The sequence below is a fragment of the Phyllostomus discolor genome, chromosome 1 (genome assembly GCF_004126475.2).
Source record: "Phyllostomus discolor isolate MPI-MPIP mPhyDis1 chromosome 1, mPhyDis1.pri.v3, whole genome shotgun sequence".
Lineage (NCBI taxonomy): Eukaryota > Metazoa > Chordata > Mammalia > Chiroptera > Phyllostomidae > Phyllostomus > Phyllostomus discolor.
The window spans coordinates 192,487,660-192,503,849 of NC_040903.2; the positions used below are offsets into that span (position 1 = coordinate 192,487,660).

At 45.6% G+C, this 16,190-nt stretch overlaps 1 protein-coding gene across 2 annotated transcripts in view; it reads right to left on the reverse strand.

Annotated features, from left to right (window-relative positions):
* Positions 1–2,588: 2,588 nt before the first annotated feature.
* DCAF5 (DDB1 and CUL4 associated factor 5) overlaps positions 2,589–16,190 on the reverse strand; it is a 101,172-nt gene continuing 87,570 nt past the window's right edge. For both annotated transcript variants that reach the window (XM_028506520.2, XM_028506517.2), the window contains exons 8-9: positions 14,347–14,474; positions 2,589–7,264 (exon numbers count right to left, since the gene is read on the reverse strand). In XM_028506520.2, coding sequence (XP_028362321.1) covers positions 5,504–7,264; positions 14,347–14,474 — 1,889 coding nt within the window. In that variant the 3' untranslated portion in view covers positions 2,589–5,503. The remainder of the gene's footprint in view (positions 7,265–14,346; positions 14,475–16,190) is intronic.

Below are 16,190 nucleotides of genomic sequence, written 5' to 3' on the forward strand. Positions count from 1 at the left end.
GTCCACTCTGATGGGGATAATTGACTTTTTCCCCTGTGGTTTCAGATTAAGGTTTGCTAATAGACAGTAAATTCTTCCTCCGTAGAACTTTCTATATTCCTTGGCAGACCCCATCCAAGAATGTCTTTTACGTGGTGTGCACATTGCTGTCAACAAGCAATGAGACCCGGAAAGAGAGGATGTGCTAATGAAGCAAACACCAGTGTTTTCTGGTCCCTCCCTTCACACTGTGCCAAGACAGACATTCTTTCCCCGTACTACAGATGAACTCGGGGCTCTAAGCTGTTACGTGCTTGCCAAAGACCATGGCTCACTGACTGGTTCTGGTGGGCACTGTGGAGGTATCCTGAGAAGTCATTTAGATAGCCCATGGAATTGGAAAAATCAGATTTTAGAGTTAAGAGGGACTTTTGCATTTCAGTTTCCAAGAATTTGAATAATTTGCCCAAGACTCATGTAGCTACTCCATTGAAGAACCTGTATAGAATTCATTTGCTAGTGCAAAGCCATTGCTAGCCTACTTGCAGGTTTCTCTTAGGAGGAAGAAAAAAGAAGTCAGCCTTAAAATTTAAGGTAGGGTCTTGGAGAGACTAAAAATGTTAGAAAACATTGATCTGAGCCTTGGCTGTGTAGCTAAGTTGGTTGTAACATCATCAGGATGTGCAAGGTTGCCAGTTCGATTCCCAGTCAGGGCATACAAGAGTCAACCAATGAATGCATAAGTGGAACAACAAATCAATCTTGCTCTCTGCCCCTTCCTCTCTCTAAAATCAATGAAGAAAAATAAATAGGAACAACTGTAACTGAACAATGAAAAAAAGACAAAAAATAATAATGTAAAAGGAAGAAACATTGACTCTGAGATATGAAGAGAATATAAACAAAAATCGTGCTGGGGTGGGCCCCAAACAGCGTGACTAACCTCCCCAGGAAGCCAAGTTGGGAGAGTCTGTTTCCCTGGAAAGCCTATGCCAATCACCAACAACCAGGCACTCACCTGTTTAGGTCTATCTTTAAGTGTGCTAGTGTTCGGGTGATTATGTGATCATTACTTAATGGAATTTACGCATTCAAGAAAAGAGAATTTCTCCCAAACCAATGTGCATTTTTATTGATGTGCAATATTGTCAATTCAGGATTTTACTTGGGGATTGGGGAGTGTTGGTGACCAAATGTTTCAGATGCCAGCCTGCACCATGTTCAATGCCAGCTCTGTGGATCTGGAAAGCTGTTGAGCCCACCTCGCACTGAATTTCTTCCATTGTGGTCTTCCTAATCTCCTTCCCTCCCAGTTTCCCTACGCCGTAAGAATGTCTCTCATGCCTAAGAATCCTGGGTTCGCACCCAGATTTCTTAGTATTTTACTGACTTTCTCTGGTGTGGGGCACTAATAAAGCCACATAGTGGGAGATTTGCAAGCTAGCGTTCTGTACTGCAGCTGAAATATTCCATTAGCTCATGGCTCTGGGCTCCAGAAAGAAGTCATTTCCCAACTTCAGTAATTTGAAATGCTAGATATCCCACTTCCTTCCAGCGGGGCGTCTCACAGATAAGCACCTCCGGACCCTGAAGCACCGCTTGAGTAAAACCTGATGAGTGAAGGAAATTGAGCAACTCCCCCTGCTTGCTCCTGGCCACGTGAGCGCTGGCCCCATGAAGTTTACCTTTGTCCCAAAACGTCCATTTTCAGAAGCATTTTACCACCTTTGTCCTAACAGTAAAATGCAGCTAGGGTACCAATGGCTCAGGTTTTCTTTTGTCACACACACTTTTCCTCTGTTGTGAGCGGAAAGCACTGTTCTTTGAAGAAATTCGAAGTCACTTCCAAGCCACTTGAGTTCATGTTATTTCACTCCAGAACGAGCATTCGGGCTGCAGCACGTCTCCTGGGAGAACCACACACCTCACCCAAAGCCTTACCCCGCTGCTGCGGGCAGGTCCGGACTCACCGAGCCTCTCTTCACTCGAGTGCCTCCGCCCTGCCACAGTGTCCGGCTCAGGCCGTAAGGTAAGGACAGGCTTTCTTCGGAAGGTCTGTTTTCCTCACAAGAGTCTTGGTTGGTAAGAATTTCTCAGTAAACTAAAGGAGGCAGCTTTACAGGCAGGATATATAAAGTTTTAGTTTAATTATTATTATTATTATTATTATTATTTAAGAAAACAGGTTTTCAGTGCCTGCCCGAGACAGGGCAGGGAGAGCAAACTGATATTTGGGAACATCAGAACACATCGTGTCTTTGGGGGCAGTGTGTCACGTTGCTGCACTGCCTCCCTCCCTCAGTTCCAGTTAACAAAAGGGTCAATGCCAGGATCTCGCTATCCCAAGACCATCTAAGCCTGGTAAAGGAGACCAAGTTGATGATATCTCTCCCTACCATACATTTTGTTGTCCAGATGTGACCTTTGTCCCAATTCCAAAAGTGACAGTGACCACTGGCAGGGATGTGGAGTACCAGTTTGTCTTTTGGCCTTCGGCGTGGCTTTGAATCAAGTTTCCAACTAGGCAAGAATTAAAACAGGAAAGAAATGAAGGAGGAGAGGTGTGTCTAAGCAACCGAGTCTTCCCTGGCAGAGAAGAGGAGGCCGTGAGAAGCGAACAACAGGTTTATTTGCATACACACAGGGGAAGAGTTAGCATCGCTGGGTGGGCCTGTGAGGGGTAAGGCTTCAGCAGAGGAAGGCACCTTGACAAACAAGGGGCTCCCGGCTCAGTAAATCAAGCACAGTAGCAGCCTTCGTTTGCCCCTTGCCAACTACTCATTTAACTCATTTACCCGCTGCCCTAGAGACACAGGAATCACAAAACCAGGTGGAAAATAACGTGAAGAGAAACGGTTCTTTAGGTCTGGACCAGCCACTTGAAATTTTAGGTACAGGATGCAGAAAGAAACATAAGAGGCACTTCTGAGCAGCTCTCAATTTAATCAGTGCCACTGTCCTGCTAGTAAAAATACTTATCACACAAGAATCCGGGGATTAAATGTGCCTCCAAAGTCGGAACATCAATTCTGTAAGGGGCCGGGCAAAGGGACCCTGGAAGTGGTTCCTGCTAGGTTTCCAGGACCATGACCACAGATAGACAGATTTCTGGAAATGAGAGCGGAGTGGCTACAGAGACAAGCATTTCTCAGCCTGCTCCTGTGGGGCCTATTTCCTGGCACACTGAATCTGGGGTGCTGGGAAGAGTCTCTCCTGAGGATTAAAGGCATCCTTATTAAAAAATGATCTTTCTTGGATACTAAAGTTGAACCAGAATGAACCTTGACTTCTGAGTATCCAAATGAGATTAAGGCTTTTAACACGAAAAGACCGAGTTCTGTATTTGGGAGCAGTAACTGCTAAGTGACTAGTTCACAAGAGAACTTGAACTATTTCTTTATTCTCCAGGAATATATGCGGATTATCCTCAGAGAAGTCAGGAAAGGATACCTTCTGATTAATTAAAACAGAAAGATTGGGTATGCTGGCTAGGAAGGGGAAGAGAAACACACACTGAATGATTGTATTTTTTTTGTTTTTTTTGTATATAAAGGATTAAAAAATTCCAATTTAATAAATTTTGGAAAAGCAAATGTAAAATGACTTGGGCTTATAAAACCAGAATTTACAATAATCTGTGAATAGTCAACAACAAATCATAAAACCATTTTGATTACAAATCCAAATAATTCTAATGGTTACAGAATCACTTTTCCCACTCCCCCCGTGAGATCACAGGTGTTAAATTGTAAGCACCCCCACCGCTACTCACACCCCTTCCTCTCCTTCTCCGAAGGCAGTGCTTTCGCACCCAAGTCACCTCACCCACACCGGCACCTCTCTCCCTTCCCAGAGCTTAGCAAAATGGGGTCTCCTTCTGGCTTAGGTCAACAACCTTCTTTCATAAATAACCTCTCTTCTCTCAGTGCCTACGTCCATCCAAGTCTTCCTTCTCCACAGGTTGTCTCCCCTTGGTCCCAGTCCCAGTAGGACAGGCCCTCCTCTGAAAGGATCAGTGAGGCCACACCGGTCACACCACGGGTCCTCCCTACGCCAGCGCCGGCCAGGCTCCCAACTCTCCGGCACCTCGGTGCCCAAGAAAGTTACAGTGCTCTCCTCTCTCCCTCTCCCTCATTTCTTTGCCAGTATTCTGCCTTTTCATGACATCCATGACAAGATGTCTGGTCATTCCTGGTTCTTCCTGTCCTGCACAACCCTCCGCTGACAACCAAGTGACTGACTATCACTGCAATGCTGCGGATCTCCTGGTCTTTCCCTCCTCGCAATCTTTTATCTACCTCCATGAAACGAAGTCTCTCCTAGGAGCCAGGAGTCTTAAACCAGTGACCCCGCTTTCCACACGCTCTGCCTCCTGACAGACCTACTCAGTAAGGATCTGTTACTTCAAGACGCCCACTGCTCTGCAAGATCTGGTCAGAACACCACAGCCTCTTGTCAACAGCAAGCCTGAGGGAAGATGCCAGGCCCACCAATGCTCATCAATCACGTGGGGTTGAGTTAAATTAATATAGTACCATACTCTGTTCTTTACTATACCTCTTAACACACATATAACATCCCCTTTAGTAGTTTGAGCACAAAGCTCTTGAGAGCTGTCTTTTCCCCTTCTTTCAATACGCTTAGACGCTACTGCATGTCGCCAAGGAAGCACCTGCAGGCCTTCTGGGTGCCTTAGAACTAAGCATCTAACTGGTTAAAGTGTTACCCACAACTAGTTACATTTTATGGCCTCCATACAGTACGTTTTGCGGTGCTGCTCAATTTGCAATCAGTGAAATTTATCAGGGATCTATGTTCTCTTGAATCTGATCTTAAGTGCTAACCTCTCATCAGCATTACAAATGCTCCCCTTTCAGTCTGTCTACGTTAAATGCTCAATGTAGAAGTGCTACTGAGAGAAAACATGGAAGATTTCTTTAAGAAACGAACCATGCTTTCCTTTCCGGCACAGCCAATGGGCTGAAGGCCCGTTCCCGGTCTCCTCTCCGGTCTTTCGGCCCAGACCCACTACTCACTGGCGGCAGCACCGGCCTTCGCCGGCACTAGTCGTTACGGCCAGAACAGTGAAGACCAGAACACCTACGGCACGTAAACAAGGTGAGATGGCAAACAACACGGGTCCACGGACCCTTCTCTGATGGAGGATGAAGGAGAGGTCTGAAACAGCGAGCTCGCGCGCGCCCGTGCGCACGCAAGCATAAGAACGAGTCCAACGTCTCAACAAGGGTTTACTTTAACAGAATCTGCGTGGGTGCCTATGCTTACGTTTTACTAGAAAGGAGTCACTTGGATTTTTCCCTTTCTTAACACAGCACAAGCCAATGGCCAACTAAACATCAGACCCATTGTTAAATAGAAGGGAGCAGCATCAGACACAAAATTCAGGCCCTGGTTTTATGTGCCTTTAATACTTTTTTTTTCCTTTCCTCTGTGTTCACTAAACAGGCTTAAAAATTTTTTTTGTAAAGCTCCTTTATGTAGCTTTTTTTCCCCTTTGTATTTATCATGTTTTTAATTTCTTCTCTGAGGAGGAATTCTCTGAATCTGTATCTTCCAATTCGACTCGGTGCCTTTTGAGGCCACTATGGCCACGAACAGCCCTGCTGCTGTCCACGCCTGGGGGGTCAGCAGGGTCCTCTCTCGTTCCAGCACTGGGGGTCTCACAGGCCATTTCAGACCCACAACAATCTTTGTGTAGGAGTGTCCCCGTCAGGGACAAGTTACGGTCAGTGTCTGAACACCCTGGGGAAGAGCAGGCCACTGCTTCCAGCTCCCCAAAGTTCTGTCCATTGTTGTGGAGGTGAGGCGGGCGGGGGTGTAAGCGTCCATTGTTGTGGTTAGCACAGATGGTTTCGAGGCTCCTCTCTTCACTGTCATCAGCCTGGGTCCTGGGACAGTTGCCAGTCTCACTGCTCAAAGTGGAGCCAGACGCCTTGGGGACAGGAGAAGAGGGCGGCTCCTCGGCCCGGCTGCTCAGGGCCTTGCTCAGGGCCTTTCCATTGAGCTTCTTGGTTTCATAAGAGTGTTCTATGGAGCCACCATTGTTAGTGTCCTGAGAGGTGTCCTCTGATGCCTCTGCCCAAGAGTGGCAGCTGTGCTCATGGCCTGGGGCAATGCTGGGATTTCTAGAAGTCTCTTCTTTCAAAGCATCCTTGTTCTGGCCTTCAGGGGGCAGGTCTTGGTTCCTCTGGGCCATGGCGGTGTTTAGACAGGCTTCCTTACTGGAAGAAGGGGCTGGGTTGTCCTTATGGCTGGTTCCTGCTCTCCCTTCATCTGCTTCCCCAGATACCAGGGAGCTCTCTCCATCTTTGTTTGAGTAGGAGATATAGGAATAGCGGAGCCACTTGTAAGCTTTATAAATCTTCCGCTCAACTGACTCTATGTCCGACGTTGGTGATGCCCGGCTTGGCTGAACCTCCAGAGCAGAAGTGCTCCGCTCAGGGGAGGACGTGGGGGAGGAAGAGAGGTCATCCACTTTAATCTGGGGATAATCATAGTTGTCTTCGCCAATGTAGGTGTTGGAGGGCTTGGGTGGGGCGCTGGGCCTCTCTTCTCGGGGTGTCTTTTGTCGGCGCCGCATGGCATTCCGCTGCCGGGTGGATGCTCGGCGTTCATTCAGCTCCTCCTCGTCCTCAGAGCTACTGGAGCTGCTGGAGCTGCTGGACTCATCTTCAGGGCTGGGAGACCGGGGACGGGGGAAGAGATCTGTGTCCAGTTCAACTTCACAGGCGTTTTCTTCGGAATCAGACTCATTGGAAAGCGCCATGAGGCGTTTGTCCTGGTAGCGCCGCAGGGCTGACAGGCGCTGCTGGCGAGAAGCAGCATCCTCGCATGTGGGTGGCGGTGGAGTCGCAGCCACTGTGTTTGTGGTGGTGACCCGCAGGGGCCCTAGGTGGAAGGCGCTGTCGGCAGACTCATCCACTGTGGGAGGAGGGGAGCGGGGCAGCGAGGCCGAGGACTCGGAGTCGGTGTAACCCGAGCGCTCGCTGACCCCTGCGTGCAGCTGGAGGATGGTGCTCTCGCTCAGGTCGCTGTCCGAGTCAGAGCTCCAGCCCTCGATCTCACGGCGCACCAGAGAGTCAAAGAAGGCCATCATCCGGGGGTCCTCCTGTACAGACTGGTTGGCGTAGTCATGCGACAGGCCACTCCCACTGTTCAGCACAAGGCTGATGTACTCTTCGTGGGTGTAGAGGCAGCGGGAATCATCCTCAATCCGACCGTCCAGGTCTCCGGTACATCCTGGCTGCTTGTAGGGGCTCCAGATCTGCACAGAAGGTGAAAACAAAACCAACAGAGCTGACTGGAAGGTACTGTAAAGCTGGTCGTGATAAAGAGCACCAAGGCAGAGCTTCCCCAGGCCCTTCCTGTCATTTAGCCAGGACTTGCCAAGCAACTTTAGAAATACATTATTTATCAGACTGGATTGTGTTGGGCACATACGAAATCCGAGGCTTCTAAAGCCATTTGTGGAAAAAAACATGGTCTGGAACATAGCATTAATCAGGAGACCTAAGTCCTGTCACTAGACTCAGGACAATTACACACCATCTACCCCACAACCCGCCCACCCTTTTAACTTCCTCTATTAGTAGTATGAAGATTACAGTGAACCCCTTCATAATCTCAGAGGACAGAGGAGGATTTAAAGACTGATCAATGTGTTCAAAACTCTCAGAAGACTGGAGCTGTGCAGAGAGGCACCGGTTTGCCGAAGTGAAAACAGACCCAGCAGCCAGCCCTCTGCAACAGTTAATATTTCAGCCTGAAACTTCACTTCTCTCCAACTGCAAGATTTCTATTTTTAACTAATGGGAATTGCTTGCTGGAGCTTGATGAGAATAGCCAACTGCCTACACTGCAGTTCCTTCTTGGACATACAGGCATCAGTTTCCCAGGAAACTGGGTTCTCTTAACCGGGGAGCTGCTGGCTTGCTCCCCAGCTCCTCTATCTCCACAGGAAGAGGTAGGACCTCCCTCCCCAAGGCCGCAGCTCCATCCCCTAATATCCCTCCACTCCATGGTCAGACACATGGGCTCACAGCCAAAATGGGGCTGAGCTAGGATTCAAACTCAGGCCTGTCTGAAGACAAGGCCCAACTTTACCAGTTGAATAAATTATACAAAAACCAAGAACAAAGTAATTAAGCTGTCACCTCAAATGAGTACGATTAGCTTCACCTGACTGCCAGACTGGTACACAGAGCAGCACAAAAAAGCTTGGTTATAATCAGCCAGTAGCCATGGCAACTGAGATGAAATTCCAGGGGATTTTCTTGGCTGACAGGCTGGTGTCTATCTTTAGATGGCAACCAACCCAGGAAGCAGTGGATGGATCCTCATTCCCTACCCTCTATTAAGTTGATGGCTTCATTTCCCCAAAGCTAGCCAAGGACAAATTCACTTCCATGAATTCACTGAAGCCTGCTAACCCCATGCTTTACTTCAGCTCCTGGGTGGCAGCGCCTCTTTGGAGGATCCCAGTTCAAGAGGGGCTGAAGAAACCTTCTGGGTTAGCTCTCTGCCAATTCCCAGCTCAGATTCATTCTTCCTTCAACTTTGTGTCCTGTCCACAACTCCTCAGATGTTCTCTCTTTGTCAGCTTCATCATCTCACCCAAAGGAGTTCTAATGTAGTGTTGCTCAAACTTTGGAGCGCACAAGAATCACCTGAAGAATAATTACAGTGTCGACTCCTGGGCTCTACCCACCCTTAGCGATTATGATTCTAAGTCATGGGTAGGTATCAGGGTTCTGCACTTAAAAAATACATATTTTATTGATTATGCTATTATAGTTGTCAATGCAGAACCCTGAAATGGGACAAGCACTCAAGGAATGAGTAAGTGGGGAGACCAACTTTTAAGAAACACTGGAATACAGTTAGTAGAAAATAAGTAGCTGAAAATAACGGATTTTCCTAAAGAGATTCTCAGATTCTCAAATTCTTTGTGAGATTCAATGTTTGAGAAACGCTTTTTAAAAAATTTTACGTATTTTCTAGAGAGAGGGAAACACTGATGTGCTAAAGAAACACCTATCAGTCGCCTCTCGCATGCCCCCAACCAGAGACCTGGCCCACAACCCAGGCAGGTGCCCTGACTGGGAACTGAACTCTCCCTTCACAGGCTGGTGCTCAATCCACTGAGCCATACCACCCAGGGCTGTCTAAGAAACATTTAAACAGGGCCTTCAGCAATAAGCTCAAGCTATAAATGACTATCTCTGAGAACAGATGTCCAAGAAAATAGAAGTTCGGTGGCCTAGAAAGGAAAATGGAAAATGAGGGATCCTAAAGGCAAAGTCCTCAGGATGTTCTGTGGTCTATAGTCTGGGTCAAATCTGTCACTTCCCCAGTTTAAAAATGGCAAAATGTTACTAACCATGTAGTCTAACATGAAGCTAAATCTACATGTACTTCCCGGTAACTCAGAATTTGTTAACCCAAGTACAAAATATTAATGGCAAGATGCCGGTCTAACCATCCAACAAGCTAGTTTCTAGGTTCCCATCTACTGCCCAGGGCCCTCTGTCTTCACGTCAGGAATGAAAACCACAGCACTGAAAGCCAGCTTTTGTTCTGACTCTGGGATATATTCAGCTGAGGTCGACTTTCATTCCTGAAGCTGGGCGTCATGGAACAAAATGCTGGATCAGGAGGCAGGAGACTGGAGCGTGGGTTCCCACTCAAGCTCCTGGTTAGCTAGTGACCTCGGGTGAAGCTCAGCTCCCTCATCTCAGCAGTGAATAAATGAGTGTTATCCACTCCTAAGGTTCAGAGCAAAACAAAACCCCCATTATAGACTGTCAGTCTTCTGGCCTCAAAAGCCTTGCCGCACAAAGCTGCGGGAGCAGGTACAACAGAAAGAAACTCCAGCCCTGCTACTTCACATGGCCCTGGGCAAATAACTTCACTCTTGAAAGTCTCTTTTCTCATCTGTAGAAATGAGAATCATTTCCACAGTCTATGCCAAAGCACCAATAAATGTGGTGCTTCTCTTTCCTTTAGCAGCTGAATACCTCAAACAGGAGGTCTTAGAGCCATCCCCAAAGAGACTTTTGAACATCAGAAGTACTGATGGTCCCTGTTATGTCAGTCCTCCCTCATCCATAAAATAACAATTTCAAGCATTTGTGAAATTGTTTTTTAAAAGATTTTATTTATTATCTTTAGAGAGAAAAGAAGGGAGAGCAAAAGAGAGGGAGAGAAACATTAATGTATAAGTGAGAGATATGTTGATCAGTCGCCTCTTGCATACCGCCAACTGGGGACCTGGCCTGCAACCCAGGCAATGTGCCCTGCCTGTGAATCAAACAGGCAACCTTTTGGTCACAGGCCTGAGTTCAATCCACTGAGACACATCAGCCAGGGCAAACTGTTACTTTCTTTACAGGGAAAATTAACAACTCAGAAGTGAAGCAATCAAAATACAACTTCCTGTGATATGTTAAATGTATCAATAGCTAGACACACCTCCCCATAGGGCAAGGTTCATGAGAAAAGAAGAGGGATGAGCAGCTCTCTCTCCAAGCCCACTGAAAAATTTAGCTCAAGAGGCTGATGAGGAAAAGGATGCAGCTCAATTCTTATTCAAACGTCATCACAATGGAAAGCAATTAGGTAACAAGTGTTCTGATCTACACAGGTGACCATGACACGCTTGGGGGAGCACCTCTAATGCCGTCTTCTCTTTGGACTATTATAGAGCTGGCCAAACAATTAGGCTGTTTTTTTCCCGTAAGACGGCTCTAATAGGCACTTAGTTGTCTATAATTTCATTTGAACCAGTTTTGTTAGATTGTACAGTGACAGGTGTCTTATCAGCATGCATTTTAAATAAACTTAATCAAAATTGGTGAATTTTTGTGTAGCCATTTTAATACTGAAGATGGAAGAAAGTGACATTTTTGACATATGCTTTATTATTTCAAGAAAAATAAAAATGTAACTGAAATGCAAAAAAAAATTGTGCAGTGTATGGAGAAGGTGCTGTGATTGATTGGACGTGTCAAAAGGGGTTTGCAGAGTTTAGTGCTAGAGATTTCTTGCTGGATGATGCTCCATAGTTGGGTAGGCCAACTGAAGTTGGTAACAATCAAACTGAGACATTAATTGAGAACAATCAACGTTCTACCATGCGGGAGATAGCCAAATGCTCAAAATACCTAAATCAAGAAAGTTATGGGTAAAAATGAAAAATATGTCTTTTATTTTACAGAAAAATCTAAACAGACATTTTGGCCAACCCAAACTTAAGTTAGAAATATGTTCATCTACCAGGAAAAACTACGCAGATAAGGATCTAAAATGCTACTCAAGTGTTCTCTACATTCTGCAATCTGGCTTCCGCGACGGTCCGGACCCACCCCTGGCCTACCTTTCCAGCCTTATTTCTTAGCCCACCTCCCCCTTGTGCTCTTCACTTTGGCCAAACACGATTTCAGCCTAAACAGGTCCCACACTTTGCTGCTCCTGAGCATTTATTCATAAGCACAATTTGGAACACAGTAGGTAATCAATAAGTATTTGTTGATTCACTGAATTATCTATTCACTCCATTTAGAATGTTCTTCCAACATTACTCCTCTCCTTCCTTTTGCAGTCTTCATTCTGCAAAGTCTAGTTCAAATATTCCATGCACCGAGATTATCCCAGATGGGAAAATTTTTTTTCTCTTCTCACAGCACTTTTTAAATGTCTCTTGTATGCCCTATTGCATTTTCCTTTACCTTTATTTCTTGTCTCTCCTACCAGGTCATCAATTCCTGGGAAGACCTGCATTACCTTTCTTTGCCTTTGTGGTCCCCATAGGGACTGGCGCAAATAACGTGCAGTAGTTCCATTGCACATATGGGGTGAATAAATATTGGCCCTTGAGAAAAAAATGTCAGCATTTGCCCTATCTTGCCTCCACTTATGTTTAACTACAAACTGAATCCCTGTTTTGGTAAGTGCAGGCATTCATGAGGATAGAAAACCGGTTCTGGGTGAGAAAGGCTGGCCCTGACAGCAGGGGCTCTTCGACTCTGGGCGAGAAACGCAGCAGTAAAGGACAGGACAGGGAGACACGGTGGGGTGAAGTGGAGAGAGAGGCACAGAGAGAAAAGCAGGCGTCAGGCTAGACTAGAACATGGTGGGCTGACGCTCTCTGAGCCACTGATCTTCTCAGAAATAGCAAGTAGGAAAGTGACACTTATTAAAAGTCAGAAACTGAAAGGCACAGGTAATTCACAGGCTCTCTTCTGGTTGGCAAGTCATGATTAGCACACTCACTTGACAGGTGGGAGACAGATTCAGAGAGCTGCCTCGGGGTACCAGCTGTCCTGACTTAAGGTTTCAAACGGCTGAATGTGCCTTCTAGTGGGACAGGATTCAACCCTACTAGAACCTAGAAGCAGTGAGCTCTATGGTTCAGTCTGAATAACCTCACAGAGAAAACACTTTCTTCTCTTTCTCCTCTGAGAACTTGGCTAGTTTCCAAACTATGACCTCTAGAGTAAAGACTCCAGTTGACTAAATAGTAATTGGGGAGACTCAGCGCAGAAGCATCCCAGAGCGCAGAATCAAGCCGGAATCTTTCTTCTAAAGGAGATGCCCAAGTGGAGCTCTCTGAGAAAGAGAATGACATCAACAGACCTGGAAAGGACACGTTCCCATGCCAACCCAAAAGTCACAGGCCTAAGGAGGAGGGAAAGCAATGCAAGGGACAAAGCCAATTCACTGACTGCCCAAGTAAAAAGCTGCTAAGATGATCCAATCCAGCAGGAACAGCAGGCTGCCTGCTTGCTGCCTTCCCATTAGCGTGGTGAGTGTGGCAACACCCTGGGAAGCTAGGGCGCTACCCTAGCCCTACCTCTAATTAGCTGTGTAATTAACCCCAGACAGTTAATTTATAACATAAACATCATCAGTAAAAAGAAAGTCAGTAAAAATGATCTACAAATCCTGTCCTAGCCCTATGGGGAAATGTGTGAGATTATGAAAGTCACAAGACCAACAAAATCTAAACACAGGAAGCTAGAATAAGGACACATGGGCATACGGACCCATACTCTTAATGTTATGTTTCTGAAGGCTTTCTCTGCCTCAGATACAACCTGGTTTAACTCTGGATTCAAAAAAAAAAAAAAGAGCAAAAGAAAATGAAAACTACCATATCATCACAAACCAATTTTCGCTTTCCCCCTGAAATCTCCCTCAGGTTTTTAAGGCCATTTTAAGGCAGGGAAAAAGAAGAATTTTAACTTTTGAGGGGGAATATCACCTATCCTAACTCAAAAGTCAGTTATTCCAGGGTCTTCAAATAATTCATCACCTTCCCCAAACCCAACCCTCATTTTCACATGTAGAAAAGGGTGACTAGCAACCGAAATGTGAGTGATGGGCAGTGAACCACCCTTCTGGGGTCTCTCAGTTGCCAGCTCTAAAAATATCCCTTGGCAGGGTTAAGTTCATTCAGTCGATGTGCAACTGATGTAAGTGGTTAGCCTCAATGGCAACTACACGCAATTATTTTTGATTATGTCCTGAGACAATTTAGCTACGATCCTGGCAGTCACTTAGTTGCCTCTGTGTCATATTAGGACAGCAATTAATGCAACGGGAACAGTGAGTAACTGAGGAGGTGGTGGCTTCTTAACCTTCAGATGAGGCTTAAAAAGCAGAACTTATCAGACTCGAGATCAAAGGCCATCGGAAATGCAGCGGCATACAGGTGTCTGGTTTCAAAGCCTGCCAACTGTTTTAAAACTGGTCCTGAGACACAGAGGAGAAGGAGGAGGTGATATGAAAACAGAGCGGAAAGTGATTTGAACCTATTGGCCCTGCGGTGATGCGGCCATGAGTAAAGAGGCTGCAGGAGGGTGCTCCCCAGGCCCAGCTATCTCTAGGGCTCCAAGGACAGGAAGGGAAGCCACTGTTTGTTCAAGCTGCACTGAGGTATTTGCCTGGGTTTGTCATGTGCCCGTGACAAACCTCTTCTGACCACCAGGAAGTTATCTTCCACCACTCAGCAGAAACAATTGCTGTTTCACACTGATGCTTTTTCAAAACCCAGTTCTTTAGAAAGGCCTATAAGTGAGTATCTTGTGAATTAATACTAACCAATATATTGGAATAAATGACAATACATTTTTCTTATTAAAAAAAAATGAAGGTCCTGAAAGGAGGGGTTTCAATCATTCTTTTTTAACATCAATTTTTCAATATTTTGTAATATGTCAAAATAATCGAGAATTTTGATAGAAAATTAGTATGGTCAGATATGAAACCTACATACATTGTTTTGGTCTCTTCCAACAGTGAACTGTAATAATTTCTCTGAAAGGACAGAAGGGGAAGGTGCCTCACCTTGATAATCTTCTCTACGCCAGAAGAGCAGATCATGTAGGTGTGGGGGTTAAATCGAACCTGGTTGACGATAGACCGATGCCCTTTCAGCACCATGAAGGCTCCGTTGACCACCCTCCCGATGCCACCTGGGAAGACAAGAGCAAAAATGAAATAATTAGACCAATAAAAAGCATATAGATTCCTGTAATGGCAGGCAAACAGCTCTGAACAGGAGTCAAGATTTTTTATTAACTATACCACCAGCAGAAAGCTTAATCTTACAGATAAAGTTGCTATGGAACGAAGGGAGGTGAAACATCTCTCAGCATATGTGCTCTTACCAAGAGCCTTTATTTAGCCTTTAACCATTGCCCACGCCCACCCACTGTAATTCCATTGTCAATGAAGCTACAGCCACTTAAAACATTTCCCAAGATTTTGATACCAAGATAGAATCCAAGTGTTACCTTAGAAAATGCCAGTCATGAGCAAAAATGAGACTGAACTGCTTGGGAACACTTTGGTAGCTGAGCCAGGGACAAGCAGAACCAGAGCATATAAAATTACTTACATGCACAAAAACACCTCTAGTCCATTTGCCCTCAATTTCTATAATGCAGATAGCAAACAAAACGGCAAATATATAAAAATCACTGGGAAAATAGTGAAGAATCTTTCTTCTCTTATTTAAAAACTCTGGTAGCAGGGAAGAACTAAGGATAAAGGGAGGAGATTTGGGTCACTTTTATAATGAGTGTAGCCCAAATATTGAGAATTTGAGCACATGGGCCTTAAAGATACCATGTGTGGATTAAAATAAAAAGGCCACTGAAGGAAAGCTGTACTTTAAAGACCAATCTTGTAGGCTTTCTTCTGCAATGACTGAGAAAAGTACCAGAGACCCGGAACTTGCAACACAGAAGAAGATGTCATCCTTCATGAACTCGGGAGAATCTCAAAGGGTCAGCCTCACTGGTAAGGGCATCACAGTCACACGGAACACATCCACTCAAGTTCTGATCAAGGCTGCTTCTGAGCCATCATCCACAACAGCTCAATACACATACGTCAACCTGTGACCCTGGCAAACTGGCAAATATGATGCATTCGGACCCACACAAATCGTGCTCACTTATTTAAGCAATAAATACCTTCTCAGTCCCTACAGGAGCATGGCACTACAAGTCAAAGTATGGTGTGGGCTCCCAGCCCCACCTTGTTCAGGTGTTCATTCCAAACATTTGTCATCTCAGTATTTGGGAGGAACATGGCCAGAACAAACAGCCCTTCTCCACATATAATCGGGCTTTGAGGAAGGTGTTGTCTGCTTTAGGCATCCCGACAGAACTCTTCTTTTGCCTCACTGAAGATATCCCTCTATTGTCATGTAAATATTTTAAAAAATCTAATAGCAAGGTTTCAGACTGTACTGACCTATTTCTTGGCAGTGCCAACTTAGCTAATACTAGGTGTTTACTCTACTTGGTAGGTGATAAAAATGTCCTTTGCCAACCACCCCCTCTCATATTTGACATGACTAATACTTGAATTATCCAAGATGGAAAATACATTTGAAGCTATTCATGTCTCAGCCCAATATCAAGTTTGCTGATAAGCTATAAAGGAAAAGAGAGTGACCAAGACATAGAGCTGGTTTGTTTTTCACGAAGAAAAACAAAATCAGGAAAGGCGAAGCAGGGAGGTAGGATGACACAATGGGACCCCTAGGCAGGCTGAGTACCCTGAGTTCCTAGGCTGGAGTGGGAGGGGGGAAGGTAACCCGAGTCCACTCAAAATAAAGGGTCCCATGGGAATGTAAAACGGTTGTTTCAATGCAGGGATCTCACCACGCCCATGGAGTA